Source organism: Pelobates fuscus, chromosome 7, assembly GCF_036172605.1.
Source record: "Pelobates fuscus isolate aPelFus1 chromosome 7, aPelFus1.pri, whole genome shotgun sequence".
Classification (NCBI taxonomy): domain Eukaryota; kingdom Metazoa; phylum Chordata; class Amphibia; order Anura; family Pelobatidae; genus Pelobates; species Pelobates fuscus.
Window position 1 is genome coordinate 101,075,923 of NC_086323.1, and position 14,687 is coordinate 101,090,609.

The 14,687-nt window shown below is 41.3% G+C and overlaps 1 protein-coding gene across 1 annotated transcript in view; it reads right to left on the reverse strand.

The window, feature by feature from the left end:
* Positions 1-216: 216 nt before the first annotated feature.
* The window catches only part of ALDH1L1 (aldehyde dehydrogenase 1 family member L1), a 50,404-nt gene continuing 35,933 nt past the window's right edge, over positions 217-14,687 (reverse strand). Inside the window, exons 19-23 of the mRNA XM_063426264.1 lie at positions 14,481-14,579; positions 13,089-13,254; positions 10,349-10,454; positions 8,377-8,576; positions 217-901 (exon numbers count right to left, since the gene is read on the reverse strand). Coding sequence (XP_063282334.1) covers positions 846-901; positions 8,377-8,576; positions 10,349-10,454; positions 13,089-13,254; positions 14,481-14,579 — 627 coding nt within the window. The 3' untranslated portion in view covers positions 217-845. The remainder of the gene's footprint in view (positions 902-8,376; positions 8,577-10,348; positions 10,455-13,088; positions 13,255-14,480; positions 14,580-14,687) is intronic.

The window sequence follows — 14,687 nt, forward strand, 5'->3', positions numbered from 1 at the left end:
TAATTCACATGGGATGTAAAAGGAGGAAGGACCATTTGTCATATTGGTACCCCAACACCCTGGTTAGTAGGGGTTTGGGACAAGGGGATTGGTGGAACCCCAGCAAGTTATATTCGGCTTGCCATGATTGTACATGGTGTGGGTGAGGAGGTTGTCTTCTTCATGCTGATTGACTGCTCTATGTCCCAAGGTCTGAGTTGCATTAAAAAAAAAACATTTCAGTTGTCTCAGCCACTTAAGTATGTTAATATACATAATAACAAATCAGCCTTCAGGATTCTTTAGCAAAATGGACTGTCCAACTCATTTAACAAATTAGCTCAAAATGCAAAATAAGCAAGGGGAGCCATAGTGGCACAGGGTCTATAGGGACAGATTTTTTTTTATTCTTGAACTGTTCTAAATATAGCCTTTAAGAATTGAAGTTCGTACATATTTTACCCATACTTTTATTACTGAGTAGGTAGTGTAGGCTCACTTCAAGCAACATTATAGTACTTTTTTCACAACCGATTTCCATTAAAAAGTTGTAAGTGTATAAACTCCTCAGTGTGCTATTCAAAAATAGTAATATTCTTAAAGAATTAGTGGACCTTTTAAATTTTACATAGAAAAAAAATGACATAATTGATGGCTCCTGTTTGACGTTGTATGGATCAGGTTCATGGGAAGACAGAGATATCCATGGTTAAGTTCATACTTAAAATTTGTGACACTTTTTTTTTTTAGGATTTAGATATAGGATCACTGAGGTATTAGTGTCCCTTTAATTTATAAACATTTTAGATTCCAATGAATGAAATAAAATGTGCTGGGAATTGATATCTTATAATCCTGGTGTGTGTCTAGTACTCAATTGTGACAGCTTTGGTCTTTAAATATTCATTCAAGGCTTCCTGCCCTGTAAGAGAAATGGAAAGGGGTCAGGACACATAAATTCACTTTAGTGACATGTATCTGAGGCAAAAATGCAAAGACCCTACCCATGACAGTGCTGCTTTAAGGTACAATGTATGCACTTAATAAATTACACTTTATTTATCTTAAAAACCATTTGTAATTTTTTCCTAAAATAGCTTGCGCCCCCTAGTGCAAACTACTAAACATTTTGAATGAATACAGACAGTGGGGAATTCAAACTCACAGTACATGTTTTCAGAATGCAGAACTACATTTTTTATGTTGTCGACAAATTTTTTTTTCTATTATTAGCATTTCAAAAGAAGATAAAGCATCTTATACCTTTTCAGAAACATGCACATTCTGGGCCAATCACGAGGGGTAATGTCAGGATCTTATCCTAACGAACAAGACTTTTTGACTTTTTTTCCCCTTTAAAACCAAGTTACTGCACTGATAATGTTTGACCACTAGTGCCTCTAGCTCTGAAAACTTACCTTATAATCCTCACCTGCCTGGACTAATTGAGCAACCTACAAAGGCTACATCCAACTCACTTCATGGCCTTTACTTTAAAGTTGATGCTCATCCTGAAACACTTCAGATCCTGACTCCTGTGCACCTTGCTTCAATCCTGCTTACTTCAAAACTGTGCAATACCAGCCTGAACTACTCCTCAATCCTGCTTACTTCCAACCCTTCTCAATACCAGCCTGAACTAGGCATGTGCATGGGGAAAATTTTCGGTTCGGTTCGGCATTCCGAAATTCGGGACTTCGGCACTTCGTCACTTCTATTGCAGCCGATTAGTAGATAACTCCCTAATTCCCACGGTTTCAGACAAATTTACTAATACTAAGTAAAAATGACTTAGTATTTGTAAATTTTGCCCCTACTCGCTATACCGTGAGTAGGGGCATGTCTAGTAAACAGTGAGCAGGCCCCCCGGCAGGTGGGGGCCCTAAAGTAAAACCATGGGGGGGGGGACCTATTGTCCTCCCCCCGGCTCCCACCTCTGAGCAGTGGGTGGGGGCCCTAAATTGGTATAAGGGGGGGACCTAATATCCTCCCCCTGAGCGGCGGGTTGGGGCCCTAAATACTAATAAGGGGGGACCTAATGTCCTCCCCCCTGGCCCCCACCCCTGAGCGGCGAGTGGGCGCCCTAAATCCTAAAAAGGGGGGGGACATAAGGTCCTCCCCCCTGGCCCCCACCCCTGAGCGGCGGGTGGGGCCCTAAATACTAATAAGGGGGGGGGACCTAATGTCCTCCCCCCTAACCCCCACCCCTGAGCGGTGGGTGGGGGCCCTATATACTAATAAATGGGGGGACCTAATGACTTTTCCCACGCTGTGTAATTTGACTCATAACTCTCTGATTGGTTACTTAATCCACCAATCAGAGAGTTATGAGTCAAATTACACAGCGTGGGAAAATTCCAAAGAACTTTCCCACGCTGTGTAAAATGACACAGAGCACTCTGATTGGTGGATTTCAAACCCACCAATCAGAGTGCTGTGACAGGTAAATGTAGAGACTTACCTGTCAGTCTCTTCATTTACCTGTCAGAGCACTCTGATTGGATGGCTTAAACCCACCAATCAGAGTGCTCTGAGCCTAATTGCAGGGCGGGGCAAGGCTTCATAAGCCTTCCCCCACCCTGCAGAGCTCAGTCTGCGCGGAGCCCTCCATGGGTGAAGAAGGATTCTTTTTTTTTGCGCTTTTTTTTTTTTTTTTATTGCGTCGGTTATTATGGTTATGTATTTGGCCTTTTTTTGGGGCTGAAAAAAGAAGATTTTAGAAGAAAACATCGAATGGTAAGTTATTTTTTTTTTACCGGTTCTTAGTTAAAGGTCCCTGTAGCGGAGTAGAGGTATGATCCAAGGTATCTCCGCTGGTAGACAGGAACAGCAATCCAAGACAGGTACAAGACAGGTAGCGTAGTTACAATCCCTTCCCTCCAAGAACTAGACGACACATAGCTTGGAGGTCAACTGTCAGCTTTATTCACACATTTGCTTTTATGTCTTTTTCCCATGCAAGGGAGGTAACTTACAGTATCCAATACTATCGTGGTCACCTCCTCTCCCTCTCCTCCCCTTAGATTAACAGTTAAACTCATTAGTGGGAACAGAGTTTTCTCCAGTTTCTGGATGTCCCCTAAATACAGGGGATACGGAGACAAATGAGGGGTCCCCTGGTAGGTCTGATCTGGGTGAGCAACATACTCAAAATTCACCCAGATCGGACCAGGGGTTCGGGAGTTACAGACAGTTAAAGTTTTGACCGACCGCAGGGATTCGGTAGCCGAAAACAGCTCCATGAATTCTGGCCCTGCGGTCGGTCTATTTCAATGAACACAAAGTACCGAACAGTTTAGCCATCCGGCTCTAATTCTGCATTCGGATGAATCCCCTAGTCTGGGGGATTCATCCTACCGAACGGCGGGCCGTTCGGCAGTTTGAATCGCATGTTTCCGTTGTTCTGGAGGTCTGAGCGGTGTCTGGGTAGTCGAGCGTCCGATTTTAGTTCCAGACGCTCGACGACCAAACACCGCTGTTCGGGAGTTTAAGATGGCCACACACGAACCCAATTGCTAATACTTGCAACATTGTTGCCTTCCCCTAAGGTGAGGCACACGACCACAGCAGGGTGGTCTTTCTTTCGGTACTTTAATCGGTTCCCGAACCGGCTAAGAGTTTCCGGTTCGGGTACCGATTACATTAGACATACAGTTTAAATACAATGTAGTACTTAGTGCAACAGTCTCTTGTGGCTGCTTCTGCCACAGTCCCCCCCTCATTATTTTTAGGGTGAGGGGGGTAGGTAGGGGGCTAATTTTTTTTTTGTGGGGGGAGGGGGTGACTAGGGGTTTGGGGACCCCTAGTCACCTGGGGGGGCATTTTTTTCTAGGGCCCCCACCCACCGCTCAGGGGTGGGGGCTGGGGGGAGGACAATAGGTCCCCCCTATTGGTATTTAGGGCCCCCACCCGCCGCTCAGGGGTGGGGGCTGGGGAGGGAGGACAATAGGTCCCCCCATTGGTATTTAGTGCCCCCACCCGCCGCTCAAGGGTGGGGGCCAGGAGGGAGGACATTAGGTTCCCCCCCCTTTATTAGTATATAGGGCCCCCACCCACCGCTCAGGGGTGGGGGCCAGGGGGGAGGACATTAGGTCCTCCCCCTTTATTAGTATTTAGGGCCCCATCCGCCGCTCAGGGGTGGGGGCCAGGGGGGAGGACATTAGGTCCCCCCTATTACTATTTAGAGCCCCCACCCACCGCTCAGGGGTGGGGGCCAGGGGGAGGACATTAGGTCCCCCCCTTATTAGTATTTAGGGCCCCCACCCACCGCTCAGGGGTGGGGGCCAGGGGGGAGGACCTTAGGTCCCCCCCCTTATTATAATTTAGGGCCCCCACCCGCCGCTCAGGGGTGGGGGCTCTGGAAGGGGGACTTTTTTTTTTTTTAACAGTGAGCAGCCACAGGCTGCTCACTGTTTAATAGACATGCCCCTACTCGCGGTATATCGAATAGGGGCATAATTTACTAATACTAAGTAATCTTTACTTAGTATTAGTAAATTTGTCTGAAAGACCAATTTAGGTCTTTCAGCCTTTTAGTAGATAGCTCTCTAATACCGTGGGAATTAGGGAGTTATCTACTTATTCATTCCTGGCATATACATTGACTGGCCAAGTAACTTGCATTTTATATGAATGTATGTTACTTGATTGTTGTAAGTGTTGCAAATGCTTACAGGTGAATCCTGGCTATGTTTGTATACTTTTTATTTAAAATTGTATACAATGTAACATTTTCCTTCTTTCACGGGGTAAGTATATTAGTACTTATGCAATACTGTGCTTCAGAACTTCTGCACTTTTACACTTCGACACTTCGGAAATTCGGTAATTTCGGAACTTCGGGACCTCGGCAATTCAGCACTTCGGCAATTCGGACATTCGGAGGTAATCGAATGTCCGAATTGCCCGAAATTCGTCCGAATACATATTCGGACCGAAACGAATTGCACATGTCTAGCCTGAACTACTCCTCTTAATTCTGCTTAATTCCAACCCTGCTTAATACCAGCCTGAACTACTCCTCAACCCTGCTTAATTCCAACCCTGCTTAATACCAGCCTGAACTACTCCTCAATCCTGCTTACTTCCAGCCCTGCTCAATACCAGCCTGAACTACTCCTCAACCCTGCTTACTTCCAGCCCTGCTCAATAACCAGCCTGAACGACTCCTCAATCCTGCTTACTGCCAACTCTGCTCAATACCAGCCTGAACTATTCCTCAATCCTGCTTACTTCCAGCCCTGCTTAATACCAGCCTGAACTACTCCTCAATCCTGCTTACTTCCAGCCCTGCTCAATAACCAGCCTGAACGACTCCTCAATCCTGCTTACTGCCAACTCTGCTCGATACCAGCCTGAACTATTCCTCAATCCTGCTTACTTCCAGCCCTGCTTAATACCAGCCTGAACTATGCTTTATCTTACCCACCTGATCCATACAACTTGTCTGCTCCATACCTGCCTGCATAACACCAATCTGGACTCCATCTCAAAGTAATATTATATGGCGTTATTTTCCTGCTTGATCAATACTCATAATTGGGGGCTGATTAACTACATTTCTCCTTTTCCTGTAATCCTGCAACCTATTTGTTCTGTTTTGTCCTTTTATTTTAACCTATACTTTTTATCTATAGGTTTTCTTATTATTTTCTTTCAGTCCTGTTTATAATATATTTAGGGCATTTTGCCTAAGCCCCTTTATTTCTGTTTCTTCTCTCTCTCTTTCCTATCATTTCTAATATAGGATATCCTCTTCATACTATGTCTAAGAACACAAAGTACCTGAAGTCAACCCTGGCATAAGTCTCCTCTATGACCTTTTTAAGATCATGACAGGTAATCAGGAAAGCTGCTTTTAGGCTAAGTGAACAGCTCGAAAAACTAGCACAGGTTGTGAGTGTCTATAGAGAGGAATGTTCCATTGCAGATTGAATATGCCAAATTCCTTCTTTTCATTACATACAAAAGTCTCTCCTTATGTCACCTTGAGGGACAGTCACTGACCAAATACCTTGGCATGTAATGGGCATATACATGTTTATATGGTAAATATAAAACCACAAACATTTATGTAATTTGGAGCTATAAAATATTTTGTTTTATAAGACTGTGTTCAAACTGATGTACTGAGTGAGAAAGATTCATTTTAAACCATGTCTTCAAGCTTTATTTTTTGCTTTTATTCACCTACACTACAGGGAGTGCAGAATTATTAGGCAAATTAGTATTTTGACCACATCATCCTCTTTATGCATGTTGTCTTACTCCAAGCTGTATAGGCTCGAAAGCCTACTACCAATTAAGCATATTAGGTGATGTGCATCTCTGTAATGAGAAGGGGTGTGGTCTAATGACATCAACACCCTATATCAGGTGTGCATAATTATTAGGCAACTTCCTTTCCTTTGGCAAAATGGGTCAAAAGAAGGACTTGACAGGCTCAGAAAAGTCAAAAATAGTGAGATATCTTGCAGAGGGATGCAGCACTCTTAAAATTGCAAAGCTTCTGAAGCGTGATCATCGAACAATCACGCGTTTCATTCAAAATAGTCAACAGGGTCGCAAGAAGCGTGTGGAGAAACCAAGGCGCAAAATAACTGCCCATGAACTGAGAAAAGTCAAGCGTGCAGCTGCCAAGATGCCACTTGCCACCAGTTTGGTCATATTTCAGAGCTGCAACATCACTGGAGTGCCCAAAAGCACAAGGTGTGCAATACTCAGAGACATGGCCAAGGTAAGAAAGGCTGAAAGACGACCACCACTGAACAAGACACACAAGCTGAAACGTCAAGACTGGGACAAGAAATATCTCAAGACTGATTTTTCTAAGGTTTTATGGACTGATGAAATGAGAGTGAGTCTTGATGGGCCAGATGGATGGATTGGTAAAGGGCAGAGAGCTCCAGTCCGACTCAGACGCCAGCAAGGTGGAGGTGGAGTACTGGTTTGGGCTGGTATCATCAAAGATGAGCTTGTGGGGCCTTTTCGGGTTGAGGATGGAGTGAAGCTCAACTCCCAGCCCTACTGCCAGTTTCTGGAAGACACCTTCTTCAAGCAGTGGTACAGGAAAAAGTCTGCATCCTTCAAGAAAAACATGATTTTCATGCAGGACAATGCTCCATCACACGCGTCCAAGTACTCCACAGCGTGGCTGGCAAGAAAGGGTATAAAAGAAGAAAATCTAATGACATGGCCTCCTTGTTCACCTGATCTGAACCCCATTGAGAACCTGTGGTCCATCATCAAATGTGAGATTTACAAGGAGGGAAAACAGTACACCTCTCTGAACAGTGTCTGGGAGGCTGTGGTTGCTGCTGCACGCAATGTTGATGGTGAACAGATCAAAACACTGACAGAATCCATGGATGGCAGGCTTTTGAGTGTCCTTGCAAAGAAAGGTGGCTATATTGGTCACTGATTTGTTTTTGTTATGTTTTTGAATGTCAGAAATGTATATTTGTGAATGTTGAGATGTTATATTGGTTTCACTGGTAAAAATAAATAATTGAAATGGGTATATATTTGTTTTTTGTTAAGTTGCCTAATAATTATGCACAGTAATAGTCACCTGCACACACAGATATCCCCCTAAAATAGCTATAACTAAAAACAAACTAAAAACTACTTCCAAAAATATTCAGCTTTGATATTAATGAGTTTTTTGGGTTCATTGAGAACATGGTTGTTGTTCAATAATAAAATTAATCCTCAAAAATACAACTTGCCTAATAATTCTGCACTCCCTGTACACTTTTATTCACCTACTACTACCTACACAAACTAAAAAAATGTTAATAATTAATAATGGAAATGTAGTATGAGAAGTAACACAATAGGGTCAGGAACACAAACACGTATTCCTGACCCTATAGTGTTAAAATAACTTCGCTGGCCCAATCTTAACCCTTAAATATAGTGAAATCTTCCATTTATTCAAGTCTGCTGGTGTGGGCTCTGCCCCTGATCTGCCTCCTTGGCTGACATTATCAGAAGTGATGATCTCAGCCAATCACATTGCTTTCCCATAGGAAAGCATTGGATTTCCTGAGAGTGTCAATTCTGATGATCTCATCCAAGGAATTGTCTCTACGCTGTAATGTAAAAACGTCCTTTTCTCTGAAAAGGCAGTGCTTACAGCAAAAATCCTGCAGAGACTGACTATACTCAACAAAACAACTACATTAAGCTGTTCTGGGTGACTGTAGTGTCCCTTTAACTCTAATTTTGAAGAGGCTGGGGCCGTGACAGAGGGCATGCCAATGTCCTTTACAGAATAATGACGTTTTGCTGGCTTTATTGCATGCACACTAGGACCGCTCAGAGGGCATGTGATATGCCATCCCAAAGATGCACAGTAGGAGTAGCAAGTTACTTAGTAACAACATGGATTCTTACCCAAGTCTTTTCCAAATCCAGACTGCTTGAAGCCCCCGAATGGAGACGCCACATCTGTCTTATTGTACGTATTCACAAACACTGTCCCTGCCTGCAGCTTTTCACTCACGTACAAAGCTTTGCTGATATCCTTCGTGAACACGCCTGATGCCAGGCCGAACTCTGTGTCGTTTGCACGCTTCAGTACACCATCAACATCACTAAAACAGAAATTCACTACCTTATTCACATAAACCAGTGATCATCAACACACACATGGCAACTATAATCAACAGCATTTCCCAATCTTTAGTCATTGTGGTGATCTGCATTGCAAGTTCCATGAAGTTCTTTGGTTTGGAGCTACATCTTAATATCTATGTCATTTTCATTACTCCACCATTGCTTAGAAGCTGTTTTGATGGACAGTTTGATTGGGAAATGTAGATATGGTGAATTCACAAACACATCCTAGACCTAGAGATCTATGACTTGTGCTGAAAAATGTGGCAAATGACAAAAAACTAAATTAGATCAGGTAGTCTGATAGTCGGCCATTCAAACATATTCAGGAAAATGATTTTGGTTAATGAAACTGGAGTGAAAATGGGCCAAGCAGTATACTGTAAAATATGTACAGAATATACATATTATACAGTACAACGATAGGTACATTTTTCTGCCATTTGGTTTGCAGATCAAGTGAGAAGAAGTAACCAACAGAGGTGAAAGCAGCAAAAACAATATATATATATTTTAAAAAAATCTATATTTATATATTTTATCATTTTATATATACACACTATATAGGGATTTTTGTGTACTGCTTCTCCTCCCCTCCACCCCCTCTATTGGTCACTTCTCACTTGATCTGTGAATAAAATCAACATTTAGTGGCTGCCCCCTAACCATCAGTTCTCTTTTCTCCCATTAATCATCTTTTTTTTTTTTAAAGCTACAGATAGAACTCCCAATCGCATATCAGATGAATATTGCTCATCCATTGTGCGAGTTGCTTATTTGGTTATACGTCCATATCGTATAATGACCTAAGAGTTACAGAATTCGGATGACCCACCTACATTGGGATAAAGTGCAAAGCAGGCACACGTCTAATATTATTGTACTATATTTCTTTTCAATATGTGTATAAAATAACAGGTACACTTTAAGGTCAGTCATCACGGCTTCCGCGAGCTCTGATGATTAGATGTTTCTCAAATATAAAATGTTTATTAAAGGACAACTAAGGTCAATTAAGTGGTCTGGGTGCAGCGGACTCATATATTCAAAGGGTTACTCCAACCATGATGACCACTTCAGTGATTTAAAGTGGGCATGGTGATAGGGGTCAGTATGTGCAGTGAGCTTACAGAGTTAATTTTAATTGCGTGTTGAGGGCTAGTTGCACCTCCAGCACATGTGCCTTAGTGTCTCCCAATGTCAATGCGGGTATATTTTATTAGTCTTCTGTCAATCTATCTTATGTCATTTGAGCCCAGTGCTCATAGAAAAGCCTTCTCCTCCCCTTGCTCCGCTTGCTGGATCAGTTTGTGTGCATGCGCTCTGAGCCGGCAAAATAGTCCAATCACAGGCTTCTGTAAGAGTCCAGTGCTGGATTCCAGGTAAGTAAAAACGTTATTTTTGCAGGTTATTCTGCAAACGGAGTGCGTGCAACCCTATGACCTTACAAGTTAAAATTTTGCCAGTTTGAAGAAAAGGTTATGTTTACCTTAAAGGGTTAATCAGGCCTCTAGTGACTGTCATACAGAGTACTAATGCGCATGTGCATCAGCATTGGATTGGCCATTGGCGCAGGTACCTATGCCTCCTCGATGACTGGCAAACTGAGGGGAGGCAAAAATACTCTAGAGAAAGGTACACTATAGCGTTAGGGATATAGATTTGTATTCCTAGTGATATAATGTTTCTTTAAAGAAGGGGCTTGTTTTAATGCCAGGCAATTGTTCATTAATGACAGAGTTTCTCTTACCCATCATTAAACTTGGATATTATCATCACGGGCCCAAAGGACTCCTCCTTTGCTATGTACATCTCATCCGTGACATCAGTGAAAATGGTTGGCTCAAAGAAATATCCTGTAAAATAATACACAGCTTTATTGCTTTTGTAACACAAATTATTAATCAGGTAATTAAACCCATCAACTACCACCTCCATATTACTTATTTACATTACGTCTACTGGAAGGTAATTTTAAGTATCCACAGCTCTTTCTGTATCACTGTTCACTTTTGTTGTGTCCACTGGAAGGCTATTCCAGTTATCTACTACCTTTTCTATATCACTGTGCTGTCCTTTACTGCCCCCTATTGTAAGGAGTCAAGTTATCGTCTAGCCCCTCTTTATAACTGTTAACATTTACTGCATCCACTGGAAGTCTATTCCATGTATCTACTGCCCTTTGTATAGACTTCCACTGCAGGGATATTCCAGGCACCTTCTATCCTTTCTACATTACTGTTAGAAAACAATAAATTGCATAAACTTAGATGTAAGCTTCTTCAGTTTAACTCTGGTCCACTTCCAGCTCTTAGGTAACTATTTTGTTGCACCACAGGGCTGGAAAGGTGCACATCAGATAGCGATAGTTAAATAATTCAAAGGGCATGCAGTAACCTATACCGCGTCACAGTTTAGAAACACAAATGTTGGCTTGAAAGGTACTTACGGCAAATATGCACTGCATATTAAGCTTGTCGTATAGGAAAGTCGGTTTAGATAGTTATACGTAAATGTTTATAGTGATCAATTCATAAAACAATGTGTTCTCTATTAAAAGCTAGAAATGGTCAATTCATTATTAATGGCATTTAAATTAGAATAATGAACTGGGCTGAACTCCTTCTGGATGTGACTGAACTCACGGACTTGGCAGTTGAATTTGGCAGAAATTATCAGAACCTTGAACCAATATGACTTCACTTTTACATCAGAGGGTTTACTAAGAACCAGCAACTGCTGAGTTTAGAGCATTCATTTCTGTAGGCACTATATGAAAACCATACTCTGTATTATTACTAGTTGGTATAAAGAATCGTAATATTTGGCATAAATTTACAATTGGCAAACAAATACACAGGTAAACTATGAAAAACAAACTCAAAACAACAAGTTGTGGCAACATTCTTGGGCAAACACTCCAAATAGATTTAATTTAAATCCAACGTACAGTACTGTGATGGCATTCACTCCATATATAATGGAAAACAATGACTGTGGAAACTGTAGTTTGTGGAACAGGACACAAACTCTGATAAAGTGAATTCTTGGATCAAGCTGTGGCTGATTGTATAGGTTGTCCTTAAATACCCTGTGATCCTCTTTTCTTCCTTGGTTAATGCTGCATAAGAAAGTCCTAGCCAGCTGTATTTCTTTTTTGGCATGGTGATAAAGACACATAGACAATGTCCCTTTCTATGATATGTAAATCTCGGATTATAAAACCGCTTTATCAAGCACGCAGTAAAGCAAATTGTAACTTTATCCTGTCTAACTAAACAGCAGGTGTGATTATATGATTATTCGGTCCGTGCACTAACACTGGAGGTCGTGCTGGTCTATCTCCTCATCCTCTCTTTACTTTGTTAGAGGATTGTGGTGCGCTACACTCTCAGACCTCCAGTGTTAGTGCACGGACCGGTGACCGTGCTGTTCAATTATTCCTTATTTTTTCTTTACTATTATTTATTATTTTGCCATCTTTTTAGAGTGATCAGTTTTTAGGGGGGTGGGTGATAGGTGCCCTGGAAGGCACAGGGTACCATTGAACTATAGGGGCTATTAGATCCCTCTCTTCGTCTATAGCCAAGAGTACACATAGTGTGCTATTCCTATCTTATACTTTGTAGCACGTTACTTTGTGACTGTACCTGTATTGTTTCCCCCCCCCTCTTTTCCTTTCATTGTATCAATATCAACTAATTCACTCGAGCATGTGCTTTACTGTCAGCCTTTAATTTTTATTTTGTGTTATTTGCACTCAGTGATTAATATGAGGATGCCAGCAATTTCAAGTATTAGCTAGCACTATTATATTTAGAATGTACTCGCTTACCTTGAGGTTCGTTTAGACCTCTTTTCTATAACAGTTTTGCAGATGCCTAGTGGATCAGTCTAATCCACGAGCACCTCACTGCTATTTTTCCAGAACTGATAAACCCTAACAGTTCTGACAGACCGTCCTATCGATTATTAAGTCATCAGATCAGTGCTCTGCCCTCTTTTATTATGTCTGGAGTGTCACTGATCATTATCTACTGACAGGAGCTTTTTATACCCAGGGCTGCATGGACTAGCTATATTATATTTTTGCTGACACTCTGTGTATATATACTAGTACAGGCCCATGCAGCACTTACCTTTAGATTCACGTTTTGTTGTACACATTCACGTTTTGTTGTACACACTTAGCACCTATTTGGGTTGTATTGATATATATGTTTTATATGTTTAAATAAATCTTTATTATTTTCTTTTAACTTCGGTTGGTTTACCTTGTTTAGATAGCTTGTCCAGTATTTATCTAGACATCCTACTGATTCATATATCTTGCATTATCCGTTAGATACACTATCTCTTGCCTCTTGATTTCTAACCCGGGGTTACCCCCCACTTTTTCAGTGTATCCAACTTGGCTCCACTTGTCCGCTTTTTCTAACTTGGCTCCACTTGTCCGCTTTTTCTCTTAATTCTCAGTTTCAGATACTTACCTGGTCTCTGGACCTGCTGCCCCCCATATACCAGTGTGGCCCCCTCTTTTACTCCTCTCTGGCAGTATTCAAGCAGTTTATCCAAGTGAGCTTTGTGGTTTTGAGGTCCATGGTCTGTAGACCTGTCCAAGGGGTCACCGATCTTCATTTTCTTCACTTTTCCCACCTGCCAAAGAGAATATTAAATATTATGTTCATGTTCTGACAACCGTGCTACAGTCACACCAAGGCCAATGTGCTGTTGGATCTTGGTACTGACCAATTAAAAAAAGAGAAAACTAGGGTTCTGCTTTGCAAGAATTAATTGACTGATGGTCTTTAGGAGGATGCTGAGAAATTTACTATGGTGCTATTTTTCGCTATATATAAGTAAAGAGATATTTAATGAATTAATGTTATGCATAGTCTTTGAGAGGCACGTTTCTAGTAGCTATCATATATTTTTACACTTTAACACTTATAGTGCAAAACCATGTCTATCATATTTAACATTTGCAGCACAGATCCAACCTAGGCACATAAAAATGGCCATTAAACATTAGAACGATTTGCAGATGTGAAAAAGGGGCAAGTGAAGATTTTAATTGTTTTCATTTTATATAGGTCAAAATACTGTGTTCTACAACAGTGCAGATGAACGTAAGGGCTACAGATGAGTTTTTACTTAAAGGGACACTATAGTCACCTAAACAACTTTAGCTTAATGAAGCAGTTTTAGTGTATAGATCATACCTCTCAGGTTTCAATGCTCAATTCACTACCATTTAGGAGTTACATCACGGTTTCTGTTTATGCAGCCCTTGCCACACCTCCCCTGGCTCTGATTGACACAGCCTGCATAAAAAAACTGGTTTCACTTTCAATCAGATGTAATTTACCTTAAACAATTTTATATCTTGCTCTGTAAATGGAACTTTAATCACATACAGGAGGTTCTTGCAGCGTCTAGCAAGCTATTAACATAGCAGGGGATAAGAAAATCTAAATTAAACAGAACTTGCAATAAAGGAAGGATAAACATTAGATGACTCTTTACAGGAAGTGTTTATGAAGGCTGTGTAAGTCACATGCAGGGAGGTGTGACTAGGGTTTATAAACAAAGTGATGTAACTTCTAAATGGCAGAGAATTGAGCAGTGAGACTGCAGTGACATGATCTTTACACCAAAACTGTTTCATTAAGCTAAAGGTTGTTTTGGTAAATATAGTGTCCCTTTAATATGGAATAACCAATTGATTGTCTTTATTGCTAAGCAGCATGCTAAAAGCCTGGATTTGTTTGAGGCCCACTAAATCTGGATTTTGAAAAAGCATTGCAAAGGAGGTAGCCATTGAAAAGGGTTGCTCTATATTTTATGAAACCTAGTCATTCTGAGATAGACAGGTCACTTGCCACTCTCTGCAGAAACTCATCGTGGATCGAATGTTCTAGAAATAGTCGTCCAGCCGCTATGCAGTTCTCTCCCTTGTTAAAGAATACAGCACTCATTCCCTGTGATAAAAACAAGCGTTCGAAAGAGATAGATTGGGAAGAATATACAAACAAATAGAACATAAAAAATTCAGATTAGAAGAAGCAGACCACAGTTTTAACATTTTT